This window comes from Ammospiza nelsoni, chromosome 1, assembly GCF_027579445.1.
Source record: "Ammospiza nelsoni isolate bAmmNel1 chromosome 1, bAmmNel1.pri, whole genome shotgun sequence".
NCBI lineage: Eukaryota > Metazoa > Chordata > Aves > Passeriformes > Passerellidae > Ammospiza > Ammospiza nelsoni.
Genome location: NC_080633.1, coordinates 68,480,389 through 68,507,756, shown reverse-complemented (window position 1 = coordinate 68,507,756; position 27,368 = coordinate 68,480,389). Strand labels below are relative to the sequence as shown.

General features: G+C 40.7%; 1 protein-coding gene and 1 long non-coding RNA gene across 4 annotated transcripts in view; both read right to left on the bottom strand.

Annotated features, from left to right (window-relative positions):
• Window positions 1-5,202: 5,202 nt before the first annotated feature.
• On the bottom strand, window positions 5,203-7,282 carry LOC132083942 (uncharacterized). The gene is made up of 2 exons (XR_009420009.1): window positions 7,040-7,282; window positions 5,203-6,434 (listed from the first exon to the last, which is right to left on the bottom strand). It is a non-coding gene; the product is annotated as an uncharacterized LOC132083942 (long non-coding RNA).
• Window positions 7,283-9,369: 2,087 nt separating this feature from the next.
• Window positions 9,370-27,368, bottom strand: part of F13A1 (coagulation factor XIII A chain) — a 59,293-nt gene continuing 41,294 nt past the window's right edge. For all 3 annotated transcript variants that reach the window (XM_059470239.1, XM_059470231.1, XM_059470221.1), the window contains exons 9-15: window positions 25,039-25,142; window positions 24,156-24,244; window positions 23,147-23,300; window positions 22,268-22,555; window positions 18,067-18,227; window positions 15,166-15,302; window positions 9,370-11,317 (exon numbers count right to left, since the gene is read on the bottom strand). In XM_059470239.1, coding sequence (XP_059326222.1) covers window positions 11,173-11,317; window positions 15,166-15,302; window positions 18,067-18,227; window positions 22,268-22,555; window positions 23,147-23,300; window positions 24,156-24,244; window positions 25,039-25,142 — 1,078 coding nt within the window. In that variant the 3' untranslated portion in view covers window positions 9,370-11,172. The remainder of the gene's footprint in view (window positions 11,318-15,165; window positions 15,303-18,066; window positions 18,228-22,267; window positions 22,556-23,146; window positions 23,301-24,155; window positions 24,245-25,038; window positions 25,143-27,368) is intronic.

Sequence of the window (27,368 nt, the reverse complement as noted above, 5' to 3'; positions counted from 1 at the left end):
AAGGAGAATTGTTTTCTAAAAAGTTATTTTTAAGATGTAAGCAGGTCTTTAAACACAGGCAAGAATTCTGCATATTATGTTTGCTAGCACAGGGAATTCAGCAAATGAGCACCAAACCCAAAGGGCTCCATCCCAGATGATAATTCTCATGCAAGGAGTACTTAAGTGTACCCCTGGGCCCACATGGAGAGATTGGGCAGGGACTTCTGTGACAAGTACACAGCAGAGAAAGAGGAAGAATGATCAGCAAAGACCATGGTATAGACTGGAGTTATCAGAAAAATATTAACCCTGTAGAAAATGGTCAGATCCTGTTATTGCTTCTATGAACCCTTAGCCTGATTATTGCCATGTGACACATTAGGTTATTTCTTCACAGTAGCTCTTGGAAAGCCCTTTATACATTCATTAATAGGCATTGAAAAAAAAAAAGTAAGCCTCTTTCTTACCAACTTGATACATTCCAAAGGGCCAGGGCTCAACATCCCTGGGTAAGTGAGTGCTTTGAAGATGCCTGAAGGTGAGCATGTGTGTGCATGTGTGTAATGCATTTGTGGAGACCTTGAGGGTACTCTGGTTGATGGTGACCAAGCATTTAAATGGAATGACTTGGGACTTGGAAGACCTTCTAAGATAAAACAACTGTAGGGAAAGAGTTTTTGAAATGAAGAGATGGCAAGAGAGAAACACTGGCTCTTGAGTTTATGGTGCTCTTGCCTTTAGACCTCAGTGCCTGTTTTTTGAGTTGTTTGGGATCTCAATAATGTACTCAAGGTTACTGAGTCAAACAGAGCTAGGCTCCGACCTCAAAACTATTACAGATCTTCCCATCAAACCTCCAGGGGACCAGTTTAACATTCAGGCTACAGGCTATGTAATGTACTTTACCACAAAGTTGATTAATTTTCCTATCAACAACCTGTATGTGTGCTAGTATTTCAAAAATTGGTGTATCAGTTTAAAGGGAAAATTGTAGGCAATGCTTCAGCATCATCATCAACTGAAGTGACTGACTCAGAGGTAGTAGGAAACCATCAAGACTGTGGCAATAGAACAAAACAAGCTTTTAAGGAGGTAGAGCTGTGGCTAATTTTGAATTAGAGTCATCAAAATATCACTATACATACTTCTAGGATGCCAAAAATTGTCTAACTGTGTTGTTCCACATCACTCTGAGCCATTCTGGATCAGCCTCCAGTGTAGAGAGATGCTTAAGATGACTTACAGAAGTGTTGAGAGAGGAAACAAGGTGAAAAGTGTTTTCAAGGCTGATGCAACAGTAAAAATGCTGGTCTCTGATGAAATGAGAAAACCTGACTGGAGTATGGGGATGTTGATTTACTGTGCTTGACGCACAGAAATGCTCAATTGATGTTCTTCTCAAGAGAAATTTTTGAGTCAAAGATGACACAGCAATGGTGTGTTCAGCATTTGCACTAGTATCAAAGTAAATTTATCAAAGACCCAGGATACAAGCATCCAACTTGGGCTAATTAAAAGTAGATCTCTCTGTTGCAATCAAGTACTATGTTTTAGTCAATAAAGAGCACAAAGCCAAACCAAGACGTGATGTAAGCCAGTCCAACCCTGCAACAGCAGCTGCTTTAGATATAACTTTAACCTGCCTTTACAGCACAACAAAACATAGTTAATATCGATTCCTTTAAAAGCTGGCACATTATCTATGGTCTTGTATGTGTTCTGATAAGACATGACTTGTCCTGGGAGGGACCATGTGCTTTCACTGAAGTCAGCAGGAGCCAAGCACTTTTTAGTCAGTACCTTTGAAAGACAGCCTTGTATCTCACTGTAAATCAACCCTCACTGGAAGCAACCATCTGGGATGGTTGTGGCTGGAGACGTTACATATGGAATAACTTTTACTCCTCTGTCTAATTCTATGTTACATACAGGATTTATAATAACCTGGAGTAATAATACCATGTTTCTGATTTATACATTTTTTAAAATCCACGGTCCATGTCAAGTCTTTGGGAAAAAAATAACATAGGACTTTTTGATCGTCATACAGATTTTAATTTGAAGCTTGTTTTTTCTTCCTGTCCCAGCTGTAAAACAGGATGAAAACCAGAGAACAGACTTGCACAAAGATGCCAAAAAATCATCTGCAGAGATACTTTATCCTGAATCACCATCCAGCTCTATCTGGTTGACATTATTGCCTCCCTTGGCAAATGACTGATCCTCAGAAATATTTCCCCTTTTCTCTGACTTCAAGAATGGGTTTAGTTAATTCCTATATTATGGAGCTATTGTCTTTCTTCAGGTTCTCTGATTTTATTCCTATTATTTCCCTTGATTTTCCAGTTAATTTTTGGCAATCTCCTGAAGTCAACATATGTGACAGCAAGAGAAGCAACAACCCCATTTCTGAGGAAGATTTGCCTGCTCTTCTCTGTGTTATTTTTTATCTTTTCTAGTGTACTCCTAGGAAGAGCTCCTGGAGCTGATTTCATTGCCCACGTCTTTTACCAGGAACCTATTAGGGTGGGTTGCAATAGTAAATGTAACCTAGCCAGACATCAACAATACAGCTCAAAACTAATGAAGGACAAAAAATAAAAAAGGAAGAGGAAAAACACCATTATCTTTCATTATTTGGTGTTTCCTCATGTGTATTATTTTCTTTTCAAGGGATGGAGAGGTGAAGAACAAAATCAAAACTCTCCCCTCACCAAGGATTGTGATGAGACCAAGCAAAGGGGAGCAGAAAGGATTTCTGGTATCTGCTGGTATAGGCAGTTACCAAACTTATCTCAGCTACCTCCCAGCCACATCAACCTTTAATTCCAGCATTCACTTCCATCACCCTGGGTTTATGGTTCACAAAGCTCCAAGCTTTGTAGGCTCAGTGTGGGGCTTCTGATTTTCCTGAAAGCCCTGATCCGACTGGAAGATAGAAGTGTTAACTGCCCAGACATGCAACATCAATTAATATATCAAATCATTAAAATAAAAAATTATAATAACTGGATGATTGAGTCATTGTAAATTTGGTTACTGCAGCGGCCCATCACTTCAGCCACTCCAGTCCCACTGAAAGCAGGATGAGATACTCCCACTTCCAAGTCGCTAGCACAGCCAGCCTGCCTCAAGCTTCTGTTCCCACAGATGTTTCAGAAGGGGGGATCCCACCACCAGTGCAATGACTGCAGACACCCTGAATCTTGGCCAGGAGTTTTGCCTTCTCTCCTTCAGCTCTCAGACATCCCCGGCTTTGTCTTTTTGTGGGCTCTGCAATGTGTCTCAGCTTTCTGCCCCAAGTTCAGCAAGGCCAAGGAAGCAAAGAAAGGACTGGGGTAAGGGGTCAAGGAGCACTTTCATCATCAGTTTAGTCTATGCTTTGTTTCTAAGCACCAATTTTCTAGGTAGAGGTTTTGTGTAAAAGAGACCCATAGGCTGAACAAATTGTTGTGGATGAAAAGCACTCAAGAAGGGGTCTGAGCCATAAAGTCCCTTTTGTTCTGCAGGAAGAGACATATTTGTCTGCTCTTTGAGCAGTGATATAAAGGAACCAAGATACCCTTGGTGACAGGAATTACAGATTAAGAGAGTGGCATAATCAGTCTTCCTGCTGGCGTGTCTATGTTGTTCTAGATACAACCTCTTTGGCCTCTCTCCCTCAAAATTGTTCCTAGCTGGATTTGTTTCCTGCTACTCAATTTTTTAATATGTAAAAATCACATGTAGAAGTTCTTTTACTTTCCTAAATTCCTATACTCTCATCTAAAGTCTGCTTTTTTTTTTTTTTTAATCTTTTCCTCAAAATGGTAGCTTTTCCCATTGCTTAATCTCACACTTTCATATGTAACCACAGTTGGATGCAAGTTAACTTGCAGTTTGATGATGACACTTCCCCATTGTTGAGTCTCTGAACGCAAAGGTATTTTTTTCCTTGGGCACCAGTAATGCTGATGAGGTCAACAGAGCTTTGGGAATACGTTTTACTACTTAAAAGCTCTTCTAGAACTAGCTGATTGGAGCACAAAGTATTGTTTTATATTGCAAAAGCTGTGGCTTCTTAACTTAAACCAGTTGAAAGGCAGAAAATAATTCATCAGAATGTTGCAGTGGGGTTTATAATGGCTGTGTGCAAAGCTTATCTTAGTAAAGGAAAATGTCTTCCTACAAACTAAATTGTTTAGGCAGCAGAGGCTTTGGAACATCATCTTTATAACAGTCCCTAAATTAGCTCAACTTGTTTGTTCTATAAAGGACAACAAACCCAACAAACTTTTAAGCAAACAGCAGGGCAAGCTTTTCCAGCTGCAAAGGGGATTTGGAGGCAGCGTGCATCACTAGTGAAGTGCGCAGCATTTGGTTAAAAGGAGACCAGTTCCCAAAGAATGCATCTTGGTACAAGCACAGATACAGCCAGATCAGCATAAAGATACTTCTAGGGATCACACAGTGTTAGTGTGCCACTCTGGAGAGAGCACCATCCATTCCTGCTGATACAAAACCAGACCTGTGGGAGACTAGAGAGTTTTTTAATTAAAGCTGGTCTACCAAACATTCCTACCATTACTTCTGAAGGTGCACTTTTTGTACCTCCTGTTGGAGTTAGCAACAGTGATGAGAGAACTTTTGTACCAGTACATCTACACAGAGAAATTGTGAATGCTTCCATGCTCTCAGATTGCATTGCCCAGGCAGATCTTTGCCATGCAGCTGTCACAGATGTTGAGCTCTTGACCATTCCTCACATCTTTTGACCAGTAACACATTTTTGATAAAATGGTTTACAGTGTTTTAGTTCATGTCACAGTGATCTGAGAGCACACAGTGGATCAGCTCTGTTTTATCTGAGTTGACTGAAGAGTGAAGAGTGATTGAATTGAAGAGTGCAACAACAGGCTCTCCAAGGTCTCACAGCCATTCAGACCAGAGATGGCAAGTCTAACATAAACCCTCCAAAACACAGTGTAGCTATTGGGAACTCAGTGCCAGCGGCTTCACTCTAAAGATCTGTTCCTGTAAAACTTACTAATGCAAATATAGCTGAAGAATGTTAAAACTGAGTTACAGCTCACTGGATTTACCCCTTAGTCTCTCAGGTTTTTTTTTCTGAGCAGATGTCTGAAGTTCACAGCAGCATTTCACTATTATTCTGCAGGTTATTTCCAAGCAGAGGAATTTTGTAATCAGATAAAACAACCTTTAGAGCACCATACAACCACAGAGATTCTGAGACATATTTACTTTGAAGAAGGGCAGCATGCAGATAACATTTAAGCACATCTCATAATCCTATGAATCTACATAGTGATGAAAGAGATCAGCTGGTTTTCAAATGTTAATGCCCTACTTACTGTTCATACACTGCTGTAGAAAGGTGACCTGTGGTCTTTTCAAGGGCAGTCACACTTCTCTGACAGAATAGAGGTATTTCATGAAACAATGCATGCACAAAATGTGTTCAACCTTTATGGTACAGATCTTGCAACAGGGGCTTGTTTTGAATCTGTTTCAACCACAGCTGAGTCCAGGTTTAACTTAATGAATCTGGGTGCCAAGAGATCCTCATTCTCCCTGCAAAGGTAGGCCAGTCACTCATTAGCAGTGTCCTTTCAAAATGCAGCTGCTTGAAACTGCTGTGTTTAAATGGTACTTAAAGTGACATAATGCTGGGAGAAGTTCAGAGGAGAGAAACAAGACTGGTTGCAAGCATGGAAGAGTTTACATGCGCAAAATGACTGAGATAGGATTCCTAAAGTGAAGAAGATGTGATGTGGGTGGAATGCAGTTCAGAAGTAGATGAAACTATAGGTTGCATGTTGGAGAGGAAAGAAGGTCTCTCTGATTCTCCCAGTACCAGAGACACAGGATGTCAAAGGAGGTCAGTGGGAGAATGAGGTTCAAAGTAAATACGAGATGTTTGATTATATCTGTTGATAGCACGCTTGGGAATTGCCTTGGTAGATGCCAAAATCTAAGGAAGCTCTCAAAGACCACAAAAAAAGAGCCACCAAAGCTACTAAACACAGATTCTATGTTGGATTTGTGCCCAACCAAGATAGTCCTGTTGTATAAGCAAAATACTTGAATCTGCAACACCATTCATTGCTACTACAGTTTTCACTAGACCAGATGTTTCCCACTCCTTCCATTAGGGTTGTCATGATGCATTTTGATTGCTTGAAATTACAGGAAAATACATTAAAATTAATACCTAAATTAAACTCTATTCTGTGAACACATTAGGAAAGAAAACAGACACTTCAAACTTTGCACAAATCAGTCCAACATGCCAATTCACTGATTCATCACTTAATTAATGATGTTTCCAACTTGCAGGTCTCTTATTCATAATTCAGAACTCACACAGCAATGAACATAGAAGTTACCAAGTAGACAGTGAGAGTGTTCATTCTTCCTCCCCCATAACTTTGTGAGTGTCCCCTGTTTCACACCTGGAGGCAAAAATATCTCATCAGTCTGCCTGCTGTTGGATCCACTTCAAAAGATTTTTGGGTAAGCCAATGTATTTATAACTTCCAGCTTGGAAGCCTGATCTACACCATTTCCATAAGTTAGTGGATTCTGAGGAAACGGTCACACAATCAATACAGCAGGATTATGGCTGCAGGGATGGCAAGCTGCAGGTGATGGCAGCTGCATAATGACCTCCTCCCCTCCCCTTCAATCATGTCCTGCCTGTGTGTTGTTGTGGCTTTGAGTGGTGCTTCCAGCATATGTCAGGGTCTTGTGCCCACTCTGTGGTAGCCAAAACCTGAGCAGGAGCTGCATGAGTGTTAGCAAGGTGTCCCTTTTATTCCCAGGCTAATCCTGCAGAGACCAGACAGGCACAACCCTGTTTGAGTTGGGCTGCAGGTGACTTATGGAAAAGGCTGAGCCCAGCTTGGATCCCTCATAGAGCACACTCATGTCTCCTTTTCTCATCCAGCTATCGTGCCAGCTCCAATATACAAGACAATTCCTCTCCTTCCATCAACACTTACAGTGTACTTTAGACTTTCCTCTTTCATAACAGGGATATCCATTCTGGTTTCCTCACCTCCTCTCATCTGGTTGTCTTCTGTTGTCTTCCTCTCTTGCGCCGTCACTCAAATTCAGAAGTTAGCACCAGCAGCCACAGCCTTCTCCTTGGGAAAAACAACGACAAATATGAAAGCAATATGCTGAGAAAATGGCATAGCAGAAAGGAGAGTGACCAGCAGAAGAAAGCGGTGGGGGACCAGGTGTGTCACTGATTTGGCATTGTTTATTGATTAGTTTCAGTTCAAACCAATTATCACTGGTAGTACCAGTCACTAGAAAAGTCAATGCTCAGTCATGTTCTCTCCTTTTGGTGTGCAAATCAGATGTGCCATTGCTTGAGAAAGGTCATAGCTTGGTGATAACCTAGCAGCACAGCCACTGGGGCTTGTCAAGATTTTTACCTGCAAAAGCTATTATCTAATGCCCTGTTATCTACTACTGGCTTTCTTTTAGTTTTTGCTGTGCTTTATCCAATTGCATGGTGCAATTCTTGTTGTTATATGTCCTTTTTGTAACTAGTAGAACAGTAAGTGCAGGTGGTTATTCCTTGTAGAATGAACTGTTCATGACCTCAAAATAAAATGCAGCATAAAGGTTCACTAGAATGGGATGGTAACAGGGGCCTTGACAGTGCAGGTGTAGCATGATATGAGAGGCCTCAGGCTACAAACAGCTCACCAGTAGTTAATAAGTGGTTGTCAAAGGCTGCAACATTAGGAGGTAGGTCAGAAAAATTCTAGATGTAACAAAGGAGACCTAACATTGAGTACCCAACACAAGTAAAATGCATCACGTAGCAAATTAGGATCTGCTGTGGAGCTGAATCAATAAAAAAAAAGAACAAGACATGGTGTGTACAAAAAGTCTGTAAAAATGACCTCTGATGTATCATAGGGTGACAAGGACGAAATTTTCTGTTGTGATTATCCCAGTGAAGAGGAAGATAGACTTCCCACTAATATCAGACTCTGTTTGGTAGAGGTCTTGGGACACTGGTGACTTGCTGTTACACATGCCCCCATCCAGCTTGGAGACATCACAGGGGCAGTGTGATGCCTGATAAGAGATCCATATAAAAGCAGAGAAAATGGAGAATTCTATAAAGTTTATGTGTACCTAATATAATTTGGACTATAAATGGTAGTATCATTGTATTAAAGTACAAGAATATAATACCATCCTAGTTATTCCAGCTACTAATAATTCTCTGATTAGATTATTTTTAACAAGACTAACAACATATTCTTCCCAGGTCTGCATGTAAGACGTGTCTCCTTTTGATCATAGCAGGATTTGGAATGTGACAAGTTGATGGCTATTGAAGCAAGCTGCCCCACAGCTTGGATGAAACAAGTTGGTAACAAATGAGGTTTGCTTCAGGAGTGACTTGTTTGCATTTAGCATCTCTGAGCTGCTGGACTGTGAGAACTTTGGAAGTCTCAGCTCTGTTTCTTTGCTCTTGGACTGTTTCCTCCTCAGTGCATCTCTGAGCTGTGATGGTTGCGTTGAGGACCCCAGTTCAGCTCTCTCAAAAAAGACCCTCAGCTGAAGAATTTGAACTCTGTAACTCTTTTCCAGTTCAGAGCTCCTCCCAATCTGAGGTCACCAATCTGTCCTCATTATTTATTGATCACACCCTATAGGTACACAAAGTGAAATCACAGCACTCCCTTCTCCTCCAGTCAGGTTTTACCTGTGCTTGATGTGACAGCCCACGCATGGGCTGGTGAGTGGCTGAAATCCTAGAAGCCATCCTCATTTTTTCCTTAGATTTTTGTGAGCATCTCGGTGCACAGTGAGAGGGTAGGTGGTGCCAAGGGCTGCTGACATCCCTGGTCTCTGTTCCCAGCCATCACTTCACATCAATATACCTCTCTATAAACTATAAGTAAAACACTTCCTGTCTTCTGGCAAAGGTCATTCAGCTAAGAGTGTGTTAGTAAAATGACTTGAAATATTTTGCTGAGAGAAGCACTCCTTAAAAATGGGACATAGGTAAGGTTTCATTAGGGGCAAACTTGTGCCTTAATGGTCTCTGACAAGTTAAAACAAGTTCCAGGGAACCTTTTTCCTGGCACTAGTGATGTTCTCTGGAAATCATCACCTTCTCCAATTCATTAGGTAGCCAGTTGTTGGAACAGAAGGAGAACCAAAGTAAAACAGTTAAAATTAGCCTGTAATATATTTTTTTCATTTAAATAAATATGAGTTTTTCTCCTTTGCACCAAAAAAGACACATGGCTCAGAAGTGTATTTTTTAATTTTTACAATGAAGATGCAGCAACTGGTGTCTACAGTGCTGTTGTGTAGAAGTAATTGATCAAAATGCAGAACACAACACACAAGTGCAATGAGACACACTTTATTTTGAATTCTTATTACACTGTATTTATAAAATGCCTGGAATAGAAAGCAGGTTTATATGCAAGAGCACAAAATGGATTATTTTATTAGAAGATGTAGAGCTTGGTAAGACTGCTTAATTATCTAGCAGAGATTGTCACCTTGCACTGACAATACATTGTTCAGTGTCTTCTACCCCACATGACTTTGACATGGCAAAGTTTCTGATGTGGTCACATAGGCTGTATAAAATGAAGGTGTGTCCATTCCTGAAGCGAAAGCCCCCAAAATCTGGTTTTCCTGGATTCTGGGGTAGTCCCAGACTATATCAGGTGGTATGAATTTTTGCTTTGTTCCCACACTTTAGTAAAAAGAGCTGCATTTCTCTTCCCCCAAGACTTTCACAGCTGGTTACAGGTCTTGCAGAAGTACCATGGGCAATGTGCAGCAACAAGAGGAGCAGAAGGGAAGGAAGGCGTCTCCCTTGCTTTTCACTGAGACCATAAATGACATGGCCATCCAGTAAAGCCCCAGGGTTTAATGAGAAATGTGCTCCTTTTAACTTTAGAAACTCAGCCAGCTCCCCTGTGCTGTTAATACCTGATCTGCTCCTACATACACACTGTGGCCAGAGGGGAGGAGTCGCTGGGGCTTGTGTAATTTTCTGACTCTCACGATACATCTTTATTCCTTTCCCAGATGAGATTCTGTCCCTCTGTATTCCTGGGGTTACTCATGTAACAGGTCTTCATTCTGCTTTAGCTATGATTCTTGGGAACTTTCAGGCACTGTTTAATCTAAATTCATACCCATATTTGTAGGTTAAAGTCACCCCCAGCTCCAGTGCAGGACACTGGCTAGGTTGTGGCACTGGCAGGAGAAGAGCCTCAGGCTCCCTGCTCCACTCCTCTTTCCTTCACCCCATTTGCCAGCCTGGACTGCTCTGGGACAGCAAACACTCCTGACACACTCATGTGGGAGAAGGGTCTACAGGCTGGGTTCCAGAGAGAAAAAAAGGCAGAGAAACATGTCTTACACAAGAGACATGACCAGAAAGCGCAGGTTTTGTGTGATAAACTCTGAGCAGAGGCAGAAGAACTCTGGATTTTCACCCAGCAAAGTAGAGGAACAGCACACCAACTAAATACAGGGTCTGATGAGGGTATGAAGTGACTCTGTGTGAGTGCCTGCACACATGAGAGAGTAGGAAAAAAAGCACAGGGAAGTTGCAAGACAAAACAAGAGGCTGAGAATATTCTGGAGATAAAACATCTGGAGAGATGCTTCCAGCAAAGTGACCTCACCACTAACCAGAACATTATTAATTTGTAGGATAAAGCAGACCCTTTTAGCTAGAAATACCTGTTTCTATTGCAGCCTGAATGATCTACCATAACATTGTGTAATTCAGTCTAAGAATTTATAACACTGGGTTCTTTATTTTTTTCTTTCCCTTTTCAGTGAAATACCAGGCCTTAATTAAAACTAAAGTTCAGATTACTCTGGCGAATGGAGCTTTTCAAATTCCCTTACAGCACTAATGCAAAAGACCATAAATACAAGTGAGCTACAGAAATAATATGACCTAGAATTGCCTTTAATTACATATAGCTAATTTTAAATCATTCAGCATCCAGGTGCTCTTTTATACTCTCCTCAGTCATACCAATTAGTTTGCTTTATCATTTTTTTTCAGCAGAAGGATGACCAAAATAACAATAAGCAGATTTATAACTCTCCATCAGCCACCTCTTACCATGATATTTTTAAATATAGCTAAATGATAGAAGAAGGCAGCACCTTGGTTCATGGTTTCTGAATCTGGACATTCAGCTCACCATACACATGCCTCAAAGCATCAGAATTCAGGCTTGCAATCAGCTTCCGTAAACCTGCTCGCATTGGGGTAAATTTCACCTCCCAGGTCAATGTAGAGTTCATCAGGATTCTCCTGAATAAAAAAAAAGAAAAATTTCAGTTTTGCAGTCAGTCCATGCTCTCAACCTGACACAAAACTGGAGAAACTGAAGGTAGGTAAGTATAACATGTCTCAAATATTTTATGTTTCACTCATTCTCATAAACGTCATGTAAATTACTCTCTCCATCTTCTATTCCTCAGAACTGACCCTGCTAAAGCCTTTTCTAGCCTTTCCTTCAGGCTAATTTTAAATTTCCAAATTGAATCCATTTTCATCTGCCTCCTGTCACTTCCTCTCATGATCACCTTCAGAATGACCTTCTTTATATCTAACATATATTTTTTCTACTTTATAATTCCATTTTTCCTGTTTATTATAGCCTATAGCCTGGTGGTGATTCCTTAAGTGGTTAGATAAGTCCAGGTGTACAGGCTATTTCTCTGCAAACCCTATGAGATGTTCAACCCCTCAGTCACTCCTACCCTGAACCACCCTGCCATCAGCAGATTGCCTCAGTGGCCCCTTCTGATGACTTCTTCATGTCCAAAAAGCAAGTTATAATATTCTTGGGAGTCCTGCTGTTGTTGGTTACTCTTTTACATTATGTATGACTCCTGATAACTCATAGGGAAAATAACAGCACTCTGCACTGTTCTTCATTTTCAATTTTTTTTTTTTGCTAAAATTAAGATGCATGGACAGTCTCAGGTATTGGGTTTCTGTGTTTTCTCAGTGCTTTCACAAGGTTCTGTGTGCAGATTTTAAAGGCTGATATTTATTGATTGATTGATTGTGTTTGGTGGATGCTGGGATACAACTGCTCCAAAGGAAGCAATGGAAAAAGCAATATAGTGGGGAGCTATTTATGAAAATGAATTATTTTTTCCTCAGCATTAAATAAGAGGGTTCTAAGTTCACTGCTCTTATCTCATATGGCTACAGTGTCCTGAAAACAACAGAACAAAGTGAGAGCAAAGCAAGCCTATTCTTCAGTCACTGTTTCAAATTCTCATCTGATAGGATTTGGTTCTCAGGTGTCATATCATATGCCAGGGTCAGGACAGAAATGTCTGCCCAGGCTCAGCACAAATTGCCATGAGACAAGAAACTTTAATTAGCTCTAAATGAGCTAGCCTGGAATCCTCCCACCTGAGTATTTGTTTCAGTGCAAGTCTGCCCCTGGTAAAATGAGGTATTCCAGCTCCTTTTTGCATACACAGATAGAGGTACCTTGAGGCATGTACCCACTTTAGGAAAAAAAAAAGCAAGTAGAGAAAGATCATATTTTTGATGTGAGCATATGCAGACTACTTCTAGCAAGTGTTTTCCCTCTTTTTATCTTTGTTTTTAATGAGAGAGATTCTGTTCCCTATAGCTGGTTAGCTTGCATCTACCAGGTGCCCACTAAAATGGAATTAAATTGCTGAAGAAAGTAAAATACCTTTTAGAGTTTATGGCAATTATCTGCAAGGGATTACTTCTTCACATTCCATCTGAATGGAAAGTGAAGAAGTAATTACAGAATTCTGCTGTGCAGACTTCTTGAGCAGTTGGGGGTCCAGATTCCCTAAGGATGAAGGTTTTTGGGCCACAGTTTCACAGTGCTCCAGTGAGAGAGGGGTAGCACTACCACCTTTGTTTTATAGTGAAATCATCTCACTGCATATATATGTGTGTTGTGTGTGTGCATGCGCAGGAAGACAAAGCTGTGCTGGGAAACCAAACCTGCGTTTTCCTGTCTCTCTACTGTCCTGTTCCTAGAACAAGTTGCTTCTCACTACAGATGCTAATACTAGCTTAGCTCTGACATATAGAAACACCCAAAATTACTTACCTGCTAGTGTGAAAGTATGCTTGGCTATAATTGTTTTAGCACTATCCATCATTGCCTGTTTAATTCTCATTTGTCATGCAAAGACTATGCCCTGAGTAAGAATTGCTGCTGCCAAAGGCTTTTCCATAACTCATGCTCCTCATCTGTCTGAGGCTAATAGCTAAATATCAATGTCTTTATCTATATATAGACTTTATGAATGGTCAAGACTGAAGCCCTGCAGCCACTACATTGCCAGAATAATGTTGTATCAGCTAGGTCACACATGATCAGTTTCTTGGAGCCACTCAAGTGATACAGAAAAACTACTTGAAAAATACACAGAGGCCAAAAACCTTATCCCCACATAGAACAAAAAGCTCCATCCCCTATGTAACAGTCCCTGGTAAATAGGGAAGTGTTGAAAGGGTGGGGAAAGCCTAGAATGTGTTCAATTCTCTTTGCAAAAGGAGTAAGCCACCCTGATCTGATTTTCTTGGGAGAGAACTTAGTGATGAATGATTCTGCATAATATGCTGAGCCATCAACACACTGGAGCCATTTATCACTTTGAATGCATGGAAACAAATGTGATTATTATTTAAATAAACTACAACTGCCCCTTGCTCTGTCCTCCGTGTGTATCACTTGCATCCTACATTCATCTCAGAGAAGTTAAATCTTAAAATGACTAAGCTGATCCATTTCCATTTTCAATGTTGCCAAGGGCATTACTGAAAAGGGGAAAACATGGTGACTCTAAGGAAAATGACGTGTGTTCTGTGAGTCATTTTTCTCCCTTAACTCTTGTGCCTTTGATGCACCTGATAATTTCTGCATCCTTCAAGGTGAGGGCAGTCCCCAGCAGCTTTTGGATTGAAAAGGATGCAGAACAACAGGGGAGGCTGGCACAGCTGGGCAGCAATGAGGGCTATTGCCACAACTGGTGTAACTCTTGTGGACCATGCTGAGTCATGCTCAGCAGCACCTGTGACATACCTTGTGCACAAAGCAAACACAGTATGTTGCCCTTTCGTGGTTATTTTTCTATCAGCTCTACTCTGGAGATTGGTTTTGATCTTTTTATCTCTGTCCCAGGTGCGGTCAGGATCAGACCTCCCCTGCTGGCTGCAGAGGATGCTGACAATTTATGCAGCTGCTGAAGCACAAGGCAATTTCTCAAACTCCTTTTACACACACCTGGGGACCATCAGCTCAGGTAATGATAGATACTAAGCCCAGATAGATAGATGCCCATAGCCTCAAAATTTTCCAAGTTTCTTTGTTATATACCCTTGGCTAATGCTAAGCTCATAACACCAAACTAAAACGGAAAGAGGATTTACAACTTGCTTAGCATAGGGCTATCATGGTATCAGTGTAAGGTGTGACTCTGAGAATAATGAAGGTGGCTTTCCTTTTCCTCAGATCTGGGAGTGGCCTGTGCTGGGAACATGCCTGTGTGCCAGGGCAGCCTTGTGCAGTGGAGCTACTGAGGGGAACTGTGCGCTCACACACACGCCACAGCTATGCCAGAAGGCTCTGCAAACAACACACATTTTGTGTCTTGACATGAGCTTGAAAAGATCATCTGAGGTACCTGAATGTCTTGTATAATCATGATTAACATGAGCAGAGAAAAGCCCTTTCTGAGAAACAGCACAGGACTCGATTTGCACATGCTGAGTGAGCGGCAGTAAACACTTCAAGTGCGGGATAAATCTTCCTCTCTGCAATAGCAGTTTGTAGGTGCTATTGTCAAGTGCTAAAAGTAATGTAATACAGTGAAAAAGTAAACTTGGGCTGCAGTAGCAACTACTCACAAACGCTACCAATTCCTCCAGCCCTGGTACTGAGCAGATGAAATGCTCTCACAATCTCTCTGGATAGCCCAACTTCTACTGACTATGGAGACCTATAGCTCCCCTGTGTATTGGATTTTAAAGTACAGAGAGAGTGTTTGAATTAAATTACTCAGCACAGCATTAGTTAAGTGTCTCTTGTGAGCTTCCTACTGTGAGCAAGCAGGGGACAAACCCCCAGCTGGCTGTGCTTTCTTTCCTACCCGAACTGCTTTTTTATTGTTCTCAGCATGCCAGGTCCCTCGAGGCGGAGTGTGACGTTCTCCAGGGTTTGTTTCAGAGGATTGGTGAATTCCACAATCACAGACATTTCTTTACCAGCTACTAGTTCACCTTTGGTCTGCAAGACAAGGAAAGGACAATGCACCAGAAACTGATAATGACAGATACACAGTACTGGCAAGGCAGAAGAACAGAGCACACAGCAAAATTGCAGGAGGCAAAGAAAGCCTAGTGAGAAGAAAATTGTTGGATGGTACATTTTTCCACCCATTGTAATTTTCCCTCAAACCACGTGGCAGATCAAGAGGCTGGCCCTCATCTCCGTAGAAAACTAGAAATCTGTATGTACAGTTCTGGAGCTGAGGACCCAATTGAGGGTGAGTCCAGCTGATGGGGCCTCTCCCCAAGACTCTGCCCCCCTCCTCAGGCTCCCTACCAGCACTGAGGTGATCTGCTCAGGACATAAGCTCCAGAAGAGAAGGGCAGGTCTTTCTACCCTAAATTAAAAACACCAGGCTATGTGGTTACACCCTCAAAATTGTCATGCCCATTTTCCCCTCGCTTTTGCATTTTCTTCTCATGCCCTGAAGGGTTTTCAACCTTGCACATGTGCTCTATGGAGGCCTGAAGGCTAGCTTTCCTTCAAACCCTATGTAAGCAAAAGGGCAGTACATTTAGCATTGGAAAATAGTAAGCCTTCAAACAAATGTGTTTTTAAACAACAGCTACATGCATGGGGATTTGGGGTTCTTTATCCTTCTGGAAATTCAGCATTTCTCTCAGAAAATGTGAACTTATTTTGCTCAGGCAAGGGTTTTCAATTTATGGTTGGCAGATCTTCCAGCCCACTTCATGGTCCATCAACTGATTTAAAAGGTCTTGAGAAAGGTAACTAAGAAAATCAAGTACCTTGTCAATAAATTTAAAGTGGTACTTTAAGAAAGTATGACATTTGCAAAAAGCTACATAGACTCTGATCTAAGGGATTAATCTGTGCCAAAAACCAATAAAATAACTGGAGAAAAGGAGGAGATACAACTAAGCTCTCAATGGCATTTGGCCACCTGAATACGCAAAAGGACATCACTGGCATTTTCAGAAGTCTTGGCTCAATTAGAGATCCTATAACCTCTTAATTTCAACTGACCATTTGAGATCACTGGGTGTTAATCAAAATGTCCTGAAGTCCCAGACTTGCAGCTGAGACCATGATATGTATTTGCTGGTCTTATTTTTGTAACCTGATCTCAAGGTTAGAATATGGTGTGATTTCCTCAACTGTTGAGTCTGAAAATCCCCTTAGACCAACAGACAAAGACCAAAGTTTCATCTGAAGACATAATGTGATATACATTTTTTCATTCTTGTCTCTGCCTCTCACATGAAGATATTTGGTCTGCCAATCACATCCACCAAGCAAACTTCACATATAAACTATCTCACAGATAAACTATCTCAAATTTCATTGAAAAGAAATAAATCAAAATTTCTTCTATCAATATCTGCTCACACACATGTGCACATACACACATACCCCTTAAAAATTCCAGCTTTTAAAATTTCAGTGTATTTTCATGCATCACAAAGAAACAGAAAAGAGAAAAACTTAGTTTTACTCAGAAACATGGGTTTTGGACAACAGTCTACTCTATATGCTAAAAATCCTTTCTTCAGACCAGCAGGGAGGATAAACTATTTTGAAGTTGAAAATCTGAGATGATGTAGAAGATGTTCGGTTTAGGTATTGAATTGAAAGAATTCTTTACTTTTAAAATTTGGTTATTGGAGACAGCTATTTGAAGTAGAGTTTGCTTGTCTTGTTTACCTCCTCTCTGGAATGCTTAGCACCGAAAATACAATTATCTGATCAGAGCATCGTGGTATTTCTAATACCACAAAACAGAGTAGATTTTTTGGACAACTTTGATGTAGTCTTGTCCATGTTTCTAAAAAAGCTCTTTTTGCAGTTGCTACATAAATTATTATATGTAAACCTGAGCATTAGTTCAAATAAATATATAGAGGGGAAAAGCTGTATTTCTTTCAAGGTCCTGAATTTTACAGAGCTGTATTCATACTTATATAAAGTTTCTTGAACATGTGTTCTGATTTTTTTTTCTAGTATTAGGAAAAAAGCATATCCGAATTCCATCATTCAAAGCAGACGAAGGCTTGGTGCTTTTGAAATCAATGCAGTTCATTTGGATGCTCAGTTATGAATTGAGAAGTTTAAATCCCAGTTAAAGGGGCTTGTTAAGTTAATCCCAGTTAGGTTAAAATGCCTTGTCTTTGCCATACAACATATACTCCTTGTAGTATCACAGGCATTACTCTTCTCCATTTTCATAGGTATCACACCACTGCCTGCAGAAACACTCCAACTTTTGGGGGACACTACTGGCAGTACATTTAGAGTGGCAGCAAAGCACTGAGGTCCCAAGACATTGTCCTGAATCAGTGCTGCCAGCAAAATCACTTCAATAGCAATGTTTTTCATTCTTCAGCAAGAGGCCCCTCTGCTGTGTTGCTTTAAACATAATAAACTTTTGAAGAATTTAAAGAGCTTGAGTGACTTGAGTGAGTAATCTCTCTTACCCTTTGAGTTTCTTCAGCTTTCTCAGATCTTTTCCCCTCTTTCCTCCATTGAGATTATTTCAGCTCTTCACTACCAGTGCATCTGTCAGCCTCTCTCTTCAGTGTAGGGACGCTCAATACACTATATAATAATGTACCTGTACACCCTCAGACCCTCCAGCCAGCCACTGCTCTATAAGGTCCCTGTTAGATGCTCTCATGTGCATAAACACACACCCTCCTCCACCCCACAACCAATGCAACACCCTTGTAGAGAACACATCCCTTCCACCACAACCTTGAGCTACCTTGATCCGCAGGGTGGGAATTTCCAGCATTACCGCCTTCTGCACGGCCAGAATCTTCCCCGTCTCATTGATCCGCGCAGTCACAAAGAAATGAAAGGAGGCTTGCTCCAGCAGGTCGCGCATGTACTCGCTCGATTTGATCACAACGTTGAAAGAGCTGGCTGAGGGGAGACACAGCAAAGAAAAAAGGCATCTGAAGCCATCTGATCACTAACTGCTCCTCTCATCACGGCCAGTGCCAATTACATGAGTGCCTAGAAGAAAAGGTGGCTTTCCAGATAAAGAATGGCTTTGATTTTTTTTTCCCTCAAACTAACTTAATTTCTTCACTACACCATTTCACCTCTAATTTTTCCTTCTTTCCATTTAGGCTGTGAGCTTCCAGGGGCAAAGTCTGGGTTTGTGCACAGCCCCTGCCCAGTACCCTCAGCATGGGCCAGGTCACTATTGAAGATTTCTAGGTGGTATCACAAAATTAATGAGCAGGAAAGCTGGAAATCCGTACCTATTGGGCACAAAGGTCCAAACCAGCTTTTGAGTGTCATTCCTGTAAATGTTTGCTCTTTCAATTTACTCCTGCTCTTCTTTTGCCTCTCTTCTTGGCACAGGGATGCCACCAGAAGAGTAACTGGGGGATGTGAGCCCATGCAGGCTACCTGGGAGATCACCTGCTCTCCAGGACATGTCTGGTTATCTGCCTTTGCTCTACATTGGATTTGCCTGCAAAATTTAGCAAGAAGGTCTTCCTGTCACCAGCGTGCCCTCCAGAGAGTTTTCACGTGCTCTCTGACAATAATTATTGGAGGGACCAAGTCCCTGTAGGCTAGACAGTTACGAAGCAGGGAATCATTAATTTTAACTATATTGAACTGCAATTCCCAGGCCAACAATGGTGTGAGAATGTGATGCAGAGAATCAGACTTGCTAACTAACTGACCAGGCAAAACATATAGATCTGTAGCTCTTCTCTCTATAAACATTCATTATGACCCTAGTAAACACATCAAGATCTCCCATCTGTTACCTATGATGATTACTGTTATCTGTTATTTGTATTGTATTTGTGACATACACTGTAAACACTGGGATAATTGAACTCAGTTGGGTAAATGACATTTACCCCTTTTTGCTCTTTTGATCCACTCACATCAAAACCAGTTCCTTGATTTGGTTTCAAAGCTATTCCCTTGGTGGCCACCTGACCTGGATTTACTAGGCCAGTCTTAAAATTACTTGATGTGCTCCTGCTCCCTCCTTCTCACTCTTTATCTTATGTAAAAGAATTTCCCATAATACCCTTAACTGTAAATTATAAATCAGGCAGGGCATTTCTCATCTGAGAAGTAAATAAGTAAATAAATTAGTTACAAACCAGGAGAAATTTACTTTACAATGGAAGAAAAGGCAAACTTTTCTGTTTAAATTTAATCACTGCAGGAAAAAAAGAATATACTTCCATTGTCTTAGCACTGGTTGTGCGGATGAGTTGTCAGTACCACTTACTGCATCTGGGAAAGCCAAGGGAGACACAACACTGAGCTGCCTTATAGTTTTTCAAAAAAACAGAGAAAACTAAATATAACTCAGTAGATCCGAGAGCACCTTTGAAGGCACTGGAAGGTTTAAGCTATTCAAATCCTCAAAGATGTTTTCAACCCACACAATTCCTTTAATCATTATTCTGAAAATAATTCATTCGTTTCCTGTTTGAAAACTGAGCTTGCCTCACACTTTCAGTATTTTGGACTGGAAGAATGTCTTTAATAAATCTGTTTAGCATTGTAATTTTTTTGTTAAATATATATATATATATATATATATATATATATATATATGTATATATATTTATACACACACACTCCTTGACCTGAACAAATCCTCCTTGGGTGCCTCAGAAGGTACTCTCCTGTTACATCCCTGACAGATTGTTCTCACACACTTGCAGATAATCACACTACTTTCCTTCACACTGCCCACCTGCTCAGACATTATTCCTGATTTCACATGTACTTCTTTCCAAGGAAAAGGTGAAAGAATTCATGCTCAAATGTCATTTATCACCTCCAGAAATGGAGGAGTTTTTGTCCTGTTACAGAACAGGATGCCCCACAAGTTGATGCCTGTATGTCAGATATAAACAAATCCCCAACTTGAAAAGTGGGAATAACTTTAGAAATTTCTCATTGTCCAGAAGCAGTGATGGGGACATACTCTTGATACACATACATAAAAATCCATGTTCTGGTCTTTTAGGTGCCTCTCCCCAGTCTTCATTCACTCACCATCACTCAATTCAGGGTTTCCAGCACTATTTCAAGAAGCTTTTTTTCTTAGCATTTACTTAAATTAGAAAAAAATAATTGTGATGCTCAGTGATGTTTAAAAATCTATTAATTTCATTTCTTGCAGAGAGGAACCAGGTGATCCTCAAAGCGCTGCAGAAGCTGTATTTTAGGTAGTAATACCCTACACAGACCTTTGATACAAGAGCAGACATAAATAAGTCCTGAAACCATGCACAAATCACAGTCAGAAAATGTAGCAGACACTTCTCCTACAAGAAGACCGAATTTTCCCTCATCAAAGAAGTGGCACAGAATTTAGACCAAGACTGTTGAAACTGATTTTTTTTTTTTTTTTTTGCTGCACCTATTCAATCTCCAAAATTTTGCAATATTTCAGATTAGATATTTAGTAACTGATGTAAGTCACTATAAGCCCTCACACTGTGTTTTGATAGCATATATTGGAACAACCCAATGTCCATTTCCAGGCCCCCTGCAAATGATCCACAGAGGTAGAAAGAATTAGCAAGTAGCTCTCAGGGCTTTGTTACAGGCTGGAGGTAGAAGTTTTATTAACCTTCACAATTAGATCTTTATCAGTGGGCTTCTACTTTTTGCAGAATAATGAGCTCCAAACAAAATGTGCCGTTTCAGATGATGTTCAAAGTGAGGAAGAAAGCAGTGGAATTTTTTTGTGGCCCGATAGGAACTGTGGTTCCATGGAGACTTCTCACTGAGACAAAACTAGTCCTCTTGGAAGAAAGAGGGCTCACAGTGTCTCTTGAGCTGGGATGAGGTAGAGAAGACAGAAAACTCAGAGGTCAGCTAGGATTGCTGTGATCCAGCAGCAGACCCAGTTCAGGAGGCCCATTCTTTGGGCTCCCAAAGTCCTGCCGCTCCTCCTGCACTCAGAAAGATTGATTTGCCTAGTAGCAGTGTCTAGAAGGCAAAGTCATGGCTTGCTGACTCTCTCAGCAGGGAACTCAAGTGAAGGATCCTCTACTTCATCTCTGTAAGAGCATGTGGTCATCACTTTTGCTGACCAAGGACACAGGCCTGTCAGGAGAACAAGTGATTGGCAGTCACTTTTGCTAGAGCCTGCTAGGTAGCACTTGGAAGTACAGCTGATCCTAAACATGTGTTGTAATGGCTAACAGGAAATAGATTATGTCCAAGTTTAAAAAGGAAAACATCTCTCTTTCCTACTTTGAGCAGTACAAAAACCTGCCCACAGCCTCCTGAGTGGGTCTGCCAGGACCTTCTTTTCTCATGAGAAGTGGCAGGATCTCCCTACTGTATTCCAGAGGGCACTAGGAAAAGTAAATGCTGCATCTGTAAAGATAACTCACCTTGGGGCTGCTGCCCAGCTGATAAGTGTCCCTGCTCTATTGTGGCACATTCTCATTACATATAAACTTTTTAGATCACTGTAAATATGAAATCCTGAACCACAGAGTCCTCCAAAGCCAGATATCCACTTGAATCTACTCAGAACTTGTCAGCTTCTACCAGATAAGACAAAAAAATACACCCTCTTGTCTCTGTACATGGCATCTTTGGGAACCAGAACTTCCCCTTCACTTGCTAAAATGCTACTAGGAAAATAAAGGAATTCAAAGGAAAAACAATACCTTGCAGCTTAACACCTGTGCTTCTTTGATTTCTTTTGTACAAAAGAACTAAAATTAACAATTCCCAGAAATGCAGCTTGGTGTAAAAGAGCATTTTGCAAGGAGAAACAGCCTGAAGGAAACAGCCTCAGCTTTAAATGACCCTGGTATCCAGTTCAGGGTAGGGAGAGGATCCTTCTGATACTCAATAGAATATCCTACCCCTGGCTACTAGAACTGCCTCTACCCATAGGTGTAAACACTGGTGAAAGTTAAAACCACAGAAAATAACTATGCAAGACTTACATGAAGAGGGTTCCAGTTTTGCACTGAAAGAGTGTTTCTTGAATTCACTTTTTGGGACTCCTGTATAAAACACTATGTTGCCCGAAAAGTAGGTAGTTGCAGTGTAGGAGTTGCGACTCTTGTTCCTGAAAGTTATAGTGACTTTGAAGTCATTGCCAAGGACTGCCTTTTGCGCTTGGAAGTCCATGTCAACATCTGTCTGTGGCTGGTATGTGGTGTCTTGGATACTTTGCTTTTTAACACCATACATCACAGCAGTCTCAAGAGCCAGCCTCTCCTCATCTGAGCCTAGGAATGAATGAAAACCAGATTTAGAAAAGAAACAGAAGTGCAGCATCAGCCCCCCTGATCATAAGGGTATGTCTAACATAGTTTGTAGTAGCTAAAATAAATAGATGAGGACAGTAAACCCTCCTGGGGTAACACCAGCAATGGGAGAACTTCACAGCTACCAAAGGAGTTGGTATTAAAACCATATCAGACAAACTGATGTAGATGAATTCTTATCAATGCAGCTACACTGATTTACTCTGTGTGAACATCTGGCCTGAATAAGAAATGTCTAAACATCTGTACAGAAAGCCTTGAATTGTTTTGAACGCTTTGAATTGCTCCATGACTAGCCTTTATTTTCACTACAACCAACTTAGTCTAAAGCATTTCAGTGCAGCAAAGTTTGTGTTTTGCTTGTGCCTTATGATCAAGGCATCTACAGTGTTTCTGTGATGGAGTTACAAATAAAGAATTCCAGAGGGGACTTTTGCAGCTTTTCATGAAGCTCCCTCAGTGACAGAAGTTTCCAAATCATCCAGGATTTGACTGTCTATGTCTTATACATATAAGTCTATGTCCATATGGTCCCAGCTCATTTCAGGTTACCTTCTCGGAACTTGTACTCCTCAGTAATGTCCATAATTCCATCACCTCCAACTTCCTTGGTCACAATCAACTGCCCAATACGGCTTGTGTCAATGTTTTCTACCACTTGGGTTCCATTTTTCTCCATTCTTGTGTAGAAAATGTCACTATTCACCTATGAAATTAAATGAAAGAAGATTGAGATATATGAAAGTAGAGAGAAGGAGTCAGCCTATCCCCCCCAAAATAATGACACATTGACTTGAAGTCCTGCTAATGTCACATCTACATTTCATGTTTAAAATTAGTTGTATGCTGAGATGTATTTTACTATTCACAGCTCCAGAATTACAGATAGTGTAAACTTTACAAGGCTACAGAGAGGTCATTCAAAATTGAGGAGCACTACTACACATTTCTTGTACCAAAAAGCTTTAGAAATAGAGAGGAGAATGCTTAATAGCTAAAATGTCTTCATTCTTTTCTGTCCTAAGCCATTTACAGTTCAATTAGAGAGAAATTTGTCTCACAGTGTTGCAATTCTGGGCATGCCTCTTCTGGTGGTGCAAGAGGTTAAAGCTCCAGACCAGGCCCTCTATCTCCTTATAGAGATATTTCCCTCTCAGATCTGTCAGTCAAATCACCCTTGTTAGATCTCCATGACACACCGCAGCCAAAAGGAATGTGGTGAGCAAAGAGAATGAGCAGCTAGAGCTAGTGACCCATTCAGCATAGCTGAATCTTGGAAGGAAAAATGACCACAGCTTGAGGATTCAGTGAAGTCAGAGCAGCTTTTTCTTATTATTACATTGAGGAGCAGAGAGTAGAGAAATCTCTGTCATTCATTAGAGCCATATCATGCCTGCTGACATGTCAAAATACAATGATGAGATTGTTCTGTGACATGAAGTATACATGAAGTAACTTTTCAATCCGTAAATTGGAGAGCTATCTTCTGTCTCACTATGGTCTCTCTGATATCACTCACTCCAGTAAAAATTTTCACATAAAACAAAATTTCACTTTGTACCTCAGCATAGACAAAAGGAGCATCAAATTGGAAGCAAACGTGACCATGTTTAATGGCTTGAACTGAGGCTGGACCACACCTGTACATACCTATGGGGAGAAGAGAGACAAAGTGAGAGACCAAATAAATTAAAAACATGTAAAAATATTATATTTTCTCAAAGAAAAAGAATTCTTGGGGTTTGACAAAATCTTCTAATAGTTTACAGGAACTCTTGACCAAGAAGCAAAAAGCTAAATTTTGTTACCAGCCTTGTAGATAACACAGACTCGGGTCTGGAGAAACCTGGTGGTTCAGTACCTTTAAGGGCACTATAACATCCACTCTAAGTCTCAAGCACTTGAAATACAATTACAGCTGGGTTTGGTAAACCCAGATAATAAACCCAGGAGTCAGGTACACCACAGGCTGAGAAAGACCTTGCTACAAATTTGAGAAGATTGTATTTTGAGGGCTGGGAAATTAAGGACTGGAAAGAAAGACCAGTGACTTTTTTTCTCTCCTGCCCACTGCTTGTTCATGTAGTTCAGTTAGGGCTGCATAAAGTAAAGGAGAATTAGTCTGATCAGGCTCCCATATAGGTACTCTAAAATGTGAAAAGCCATCTTTAGCAACAGGATCACATCTCTTCAGTACCAAGCAGGACCTTTCTCATGAAGGATTTTGTGTCCCAGGGCATCATGAGCAGTGTTATAATAAGGACAAATTTAGTTTAGAGTTCAGAACAAATCAGGAGAAGGCCCTGAGGTGAGTGTGGTTATTTGGTTCAAGAAGTTGTCACTGGCCTTACGGTGCCACTGGCTCAGCTATCGTCAGCTCATTGTTTGAAACAGAGATCCCAAACATTAGAACGTGAACTAAGGAGGACTTCAAGCAATATTACCATCACTGGTTTCTTGAGGTGTCCCATCAACAACCTGCCATCCTCCAAAGCCAACAGGAAGGTCAGGTCTGGTCATCCAAGCTTCGTTCCAGCAATGATAATTCCTTAGAAAAGAGATGGGACCAGTATATTAAATTCTTGGAAGCAAGCACACAGACCAAAACAAATCCTGCATATTTATGTCCTGGCATTCCTTCAGTAACACCATTTGCCAATTCAGGGATAAAAATGTTGACTCTTTAAAGAGAACAGATTTTTAGGTCTATAAGTTTGGTACCTAGCTGTTAAAATCTGAAAGCCACAATCCTTCCTTGTAGTTCCTTGACTGAAAGTTGAAGAAGGTTTTTTGATTCTTCTAATATGTTCTGAGTGTAAATGTCTCAGAAGATATGCCAGTGTTTGGAGACTGTTGGGGTATATGAAACGCTACACAAACTAGAATTCCTTTCCAGACCACACCTCCACTTCAATCTGCCTGCTAAAGCAAACTTTGAATCTTCAAGCCAATGAAAGATGGTCTGCTTTATAATTATTCAGACTGAAGATTTGGCATCTCTGACGAAGAGATTTGGGATCAACTCTGCAACGTACAGTGTGTAGTTTTGTTTTCATGGCTCAAAACAAGTATGCTTTACTGGCTTCTGTGTTGGTTGAGAAAAAGACCCTACACAGCCTTTTGAAAAATATCTTCAGTGTAGATTCCTTGTAAGTTTTTTATCATGTGTCATGACAATGCATGATGTCAGAGCTCCTAAAACACGCCTTTTCATAAAACCTACCTACAATCACTGTGGGCCAACTTGCATCTTTAGGGCTCAGGACAGTGACCTGAATTATAAAATTCTGAGAGTAGTTCATCTAGGTGTTCAGGGTTAAAATGCTCTCACTTGGCTGGATGATCAGGAGAATTAAAAAAACAGCACAGCACCATCACAGTCTGCCCTGGGTGTTTCAAAGATGAGCAGAAAGGATGGACAGATGTTGTAACTTCCAGCAATGCTACCAATGCTCAAGGGAGAGAACAAGCAAGAAAAGATAATCTGGAAAGAAGGTCTTTCAGAAAAGACAGCAAAGTGTTTGAATTTCATTACTGCAAAAAATAAAAGAAGGAAAGAGTAGAGAAAGGGGCAATTTTGCTTGCAAATTATACATATCCTACAGCAGATCTGAATAAACTTACATTTGTGTAGCTGCTGATATAGCCTCTAGTACACGCAATGATATTAGCAACGAAAATGGGGATTGTTAAACTCTGACCATTTCATTAATAATAGGTGAAAAACAGTATGGAACAGAGTCAGAAGGATCTGAAGCTTGTCTAACAAGACATTTCAAAGTGGAAATGAAAGCTTGGATCAGGGTAAAACTTGTCAGTTAGGAGAGTTAATGAAGCAGCACTACAGAAAAAGGAATTATTCAAGGAAAATGACGCACACTCGGAGAATTTTTGATGCTGCTGGGTACTCAGCGCTGAATCATGCTCACAGAACTTTGCTGAGGGCTACCCAAGACTGGGGACACAATTCATGGAAGGTGGGTATTTGCAAACTGCTATGCCAACATATGAGAAAGACAATCCCTGCCCTGAAGCCTTCACTGGTTCACTTTGAATCAAAGTTGGATGTCACTGGCTTTGCATTCTGCGAAAGAAGAACCTGAAGAGCAGGCAAAAGGAAAGGATGATAAAAACAAGGCTGGGAGTTGGGTAACAGTGTGGAAATTTCAGATCTATTTCAGTTATTTAATTAGGTAACACAGTTTTTCTATATTTTCTTCTGTATTTGTCTTAGGGACAGGACCTTTGTTTCTGGTTTCTATTGGTGTAGTGCTGGACACAATAGGATGGCAATTTTTTTAGGTCTCCTGCCATGCAAATTAAAAATACACATAAGGATATTGAATCTGAATGGACAGAAAGACACTGCTTGTAGAGCAGTGAGCATTAAGAAAAGGAGGATGAGGGAAATATTTCCCTTTCCAAAGGTAGCAGAAACCTCCCTATAGAAGTGAGCATAGCTGAGGAGCTGATTCCATGGTCATAATTTGTTGAACTCATTCTATAATTCTTGTATTCTACAGCAAGCCTGAGACATTAAAGAAAGCAAGAATGGCAATAGAGATCAATGTAGTGACCATTAAATATTTACAGAGATAATTACGGATAGACTAAACAAAGCAATGGGGAAATTAATAAAAGATGACCAGGCGGGTTTTATGCCTGGAAGACAATTCAAGAACGGTAGTTCGTATTGCTTATAGGACAGGCAGATGCTGGAAGCAGCTGCTGCCCTTTTATGAGCTAACAAGTTCAGGCATTGAGGTTGAGAGGT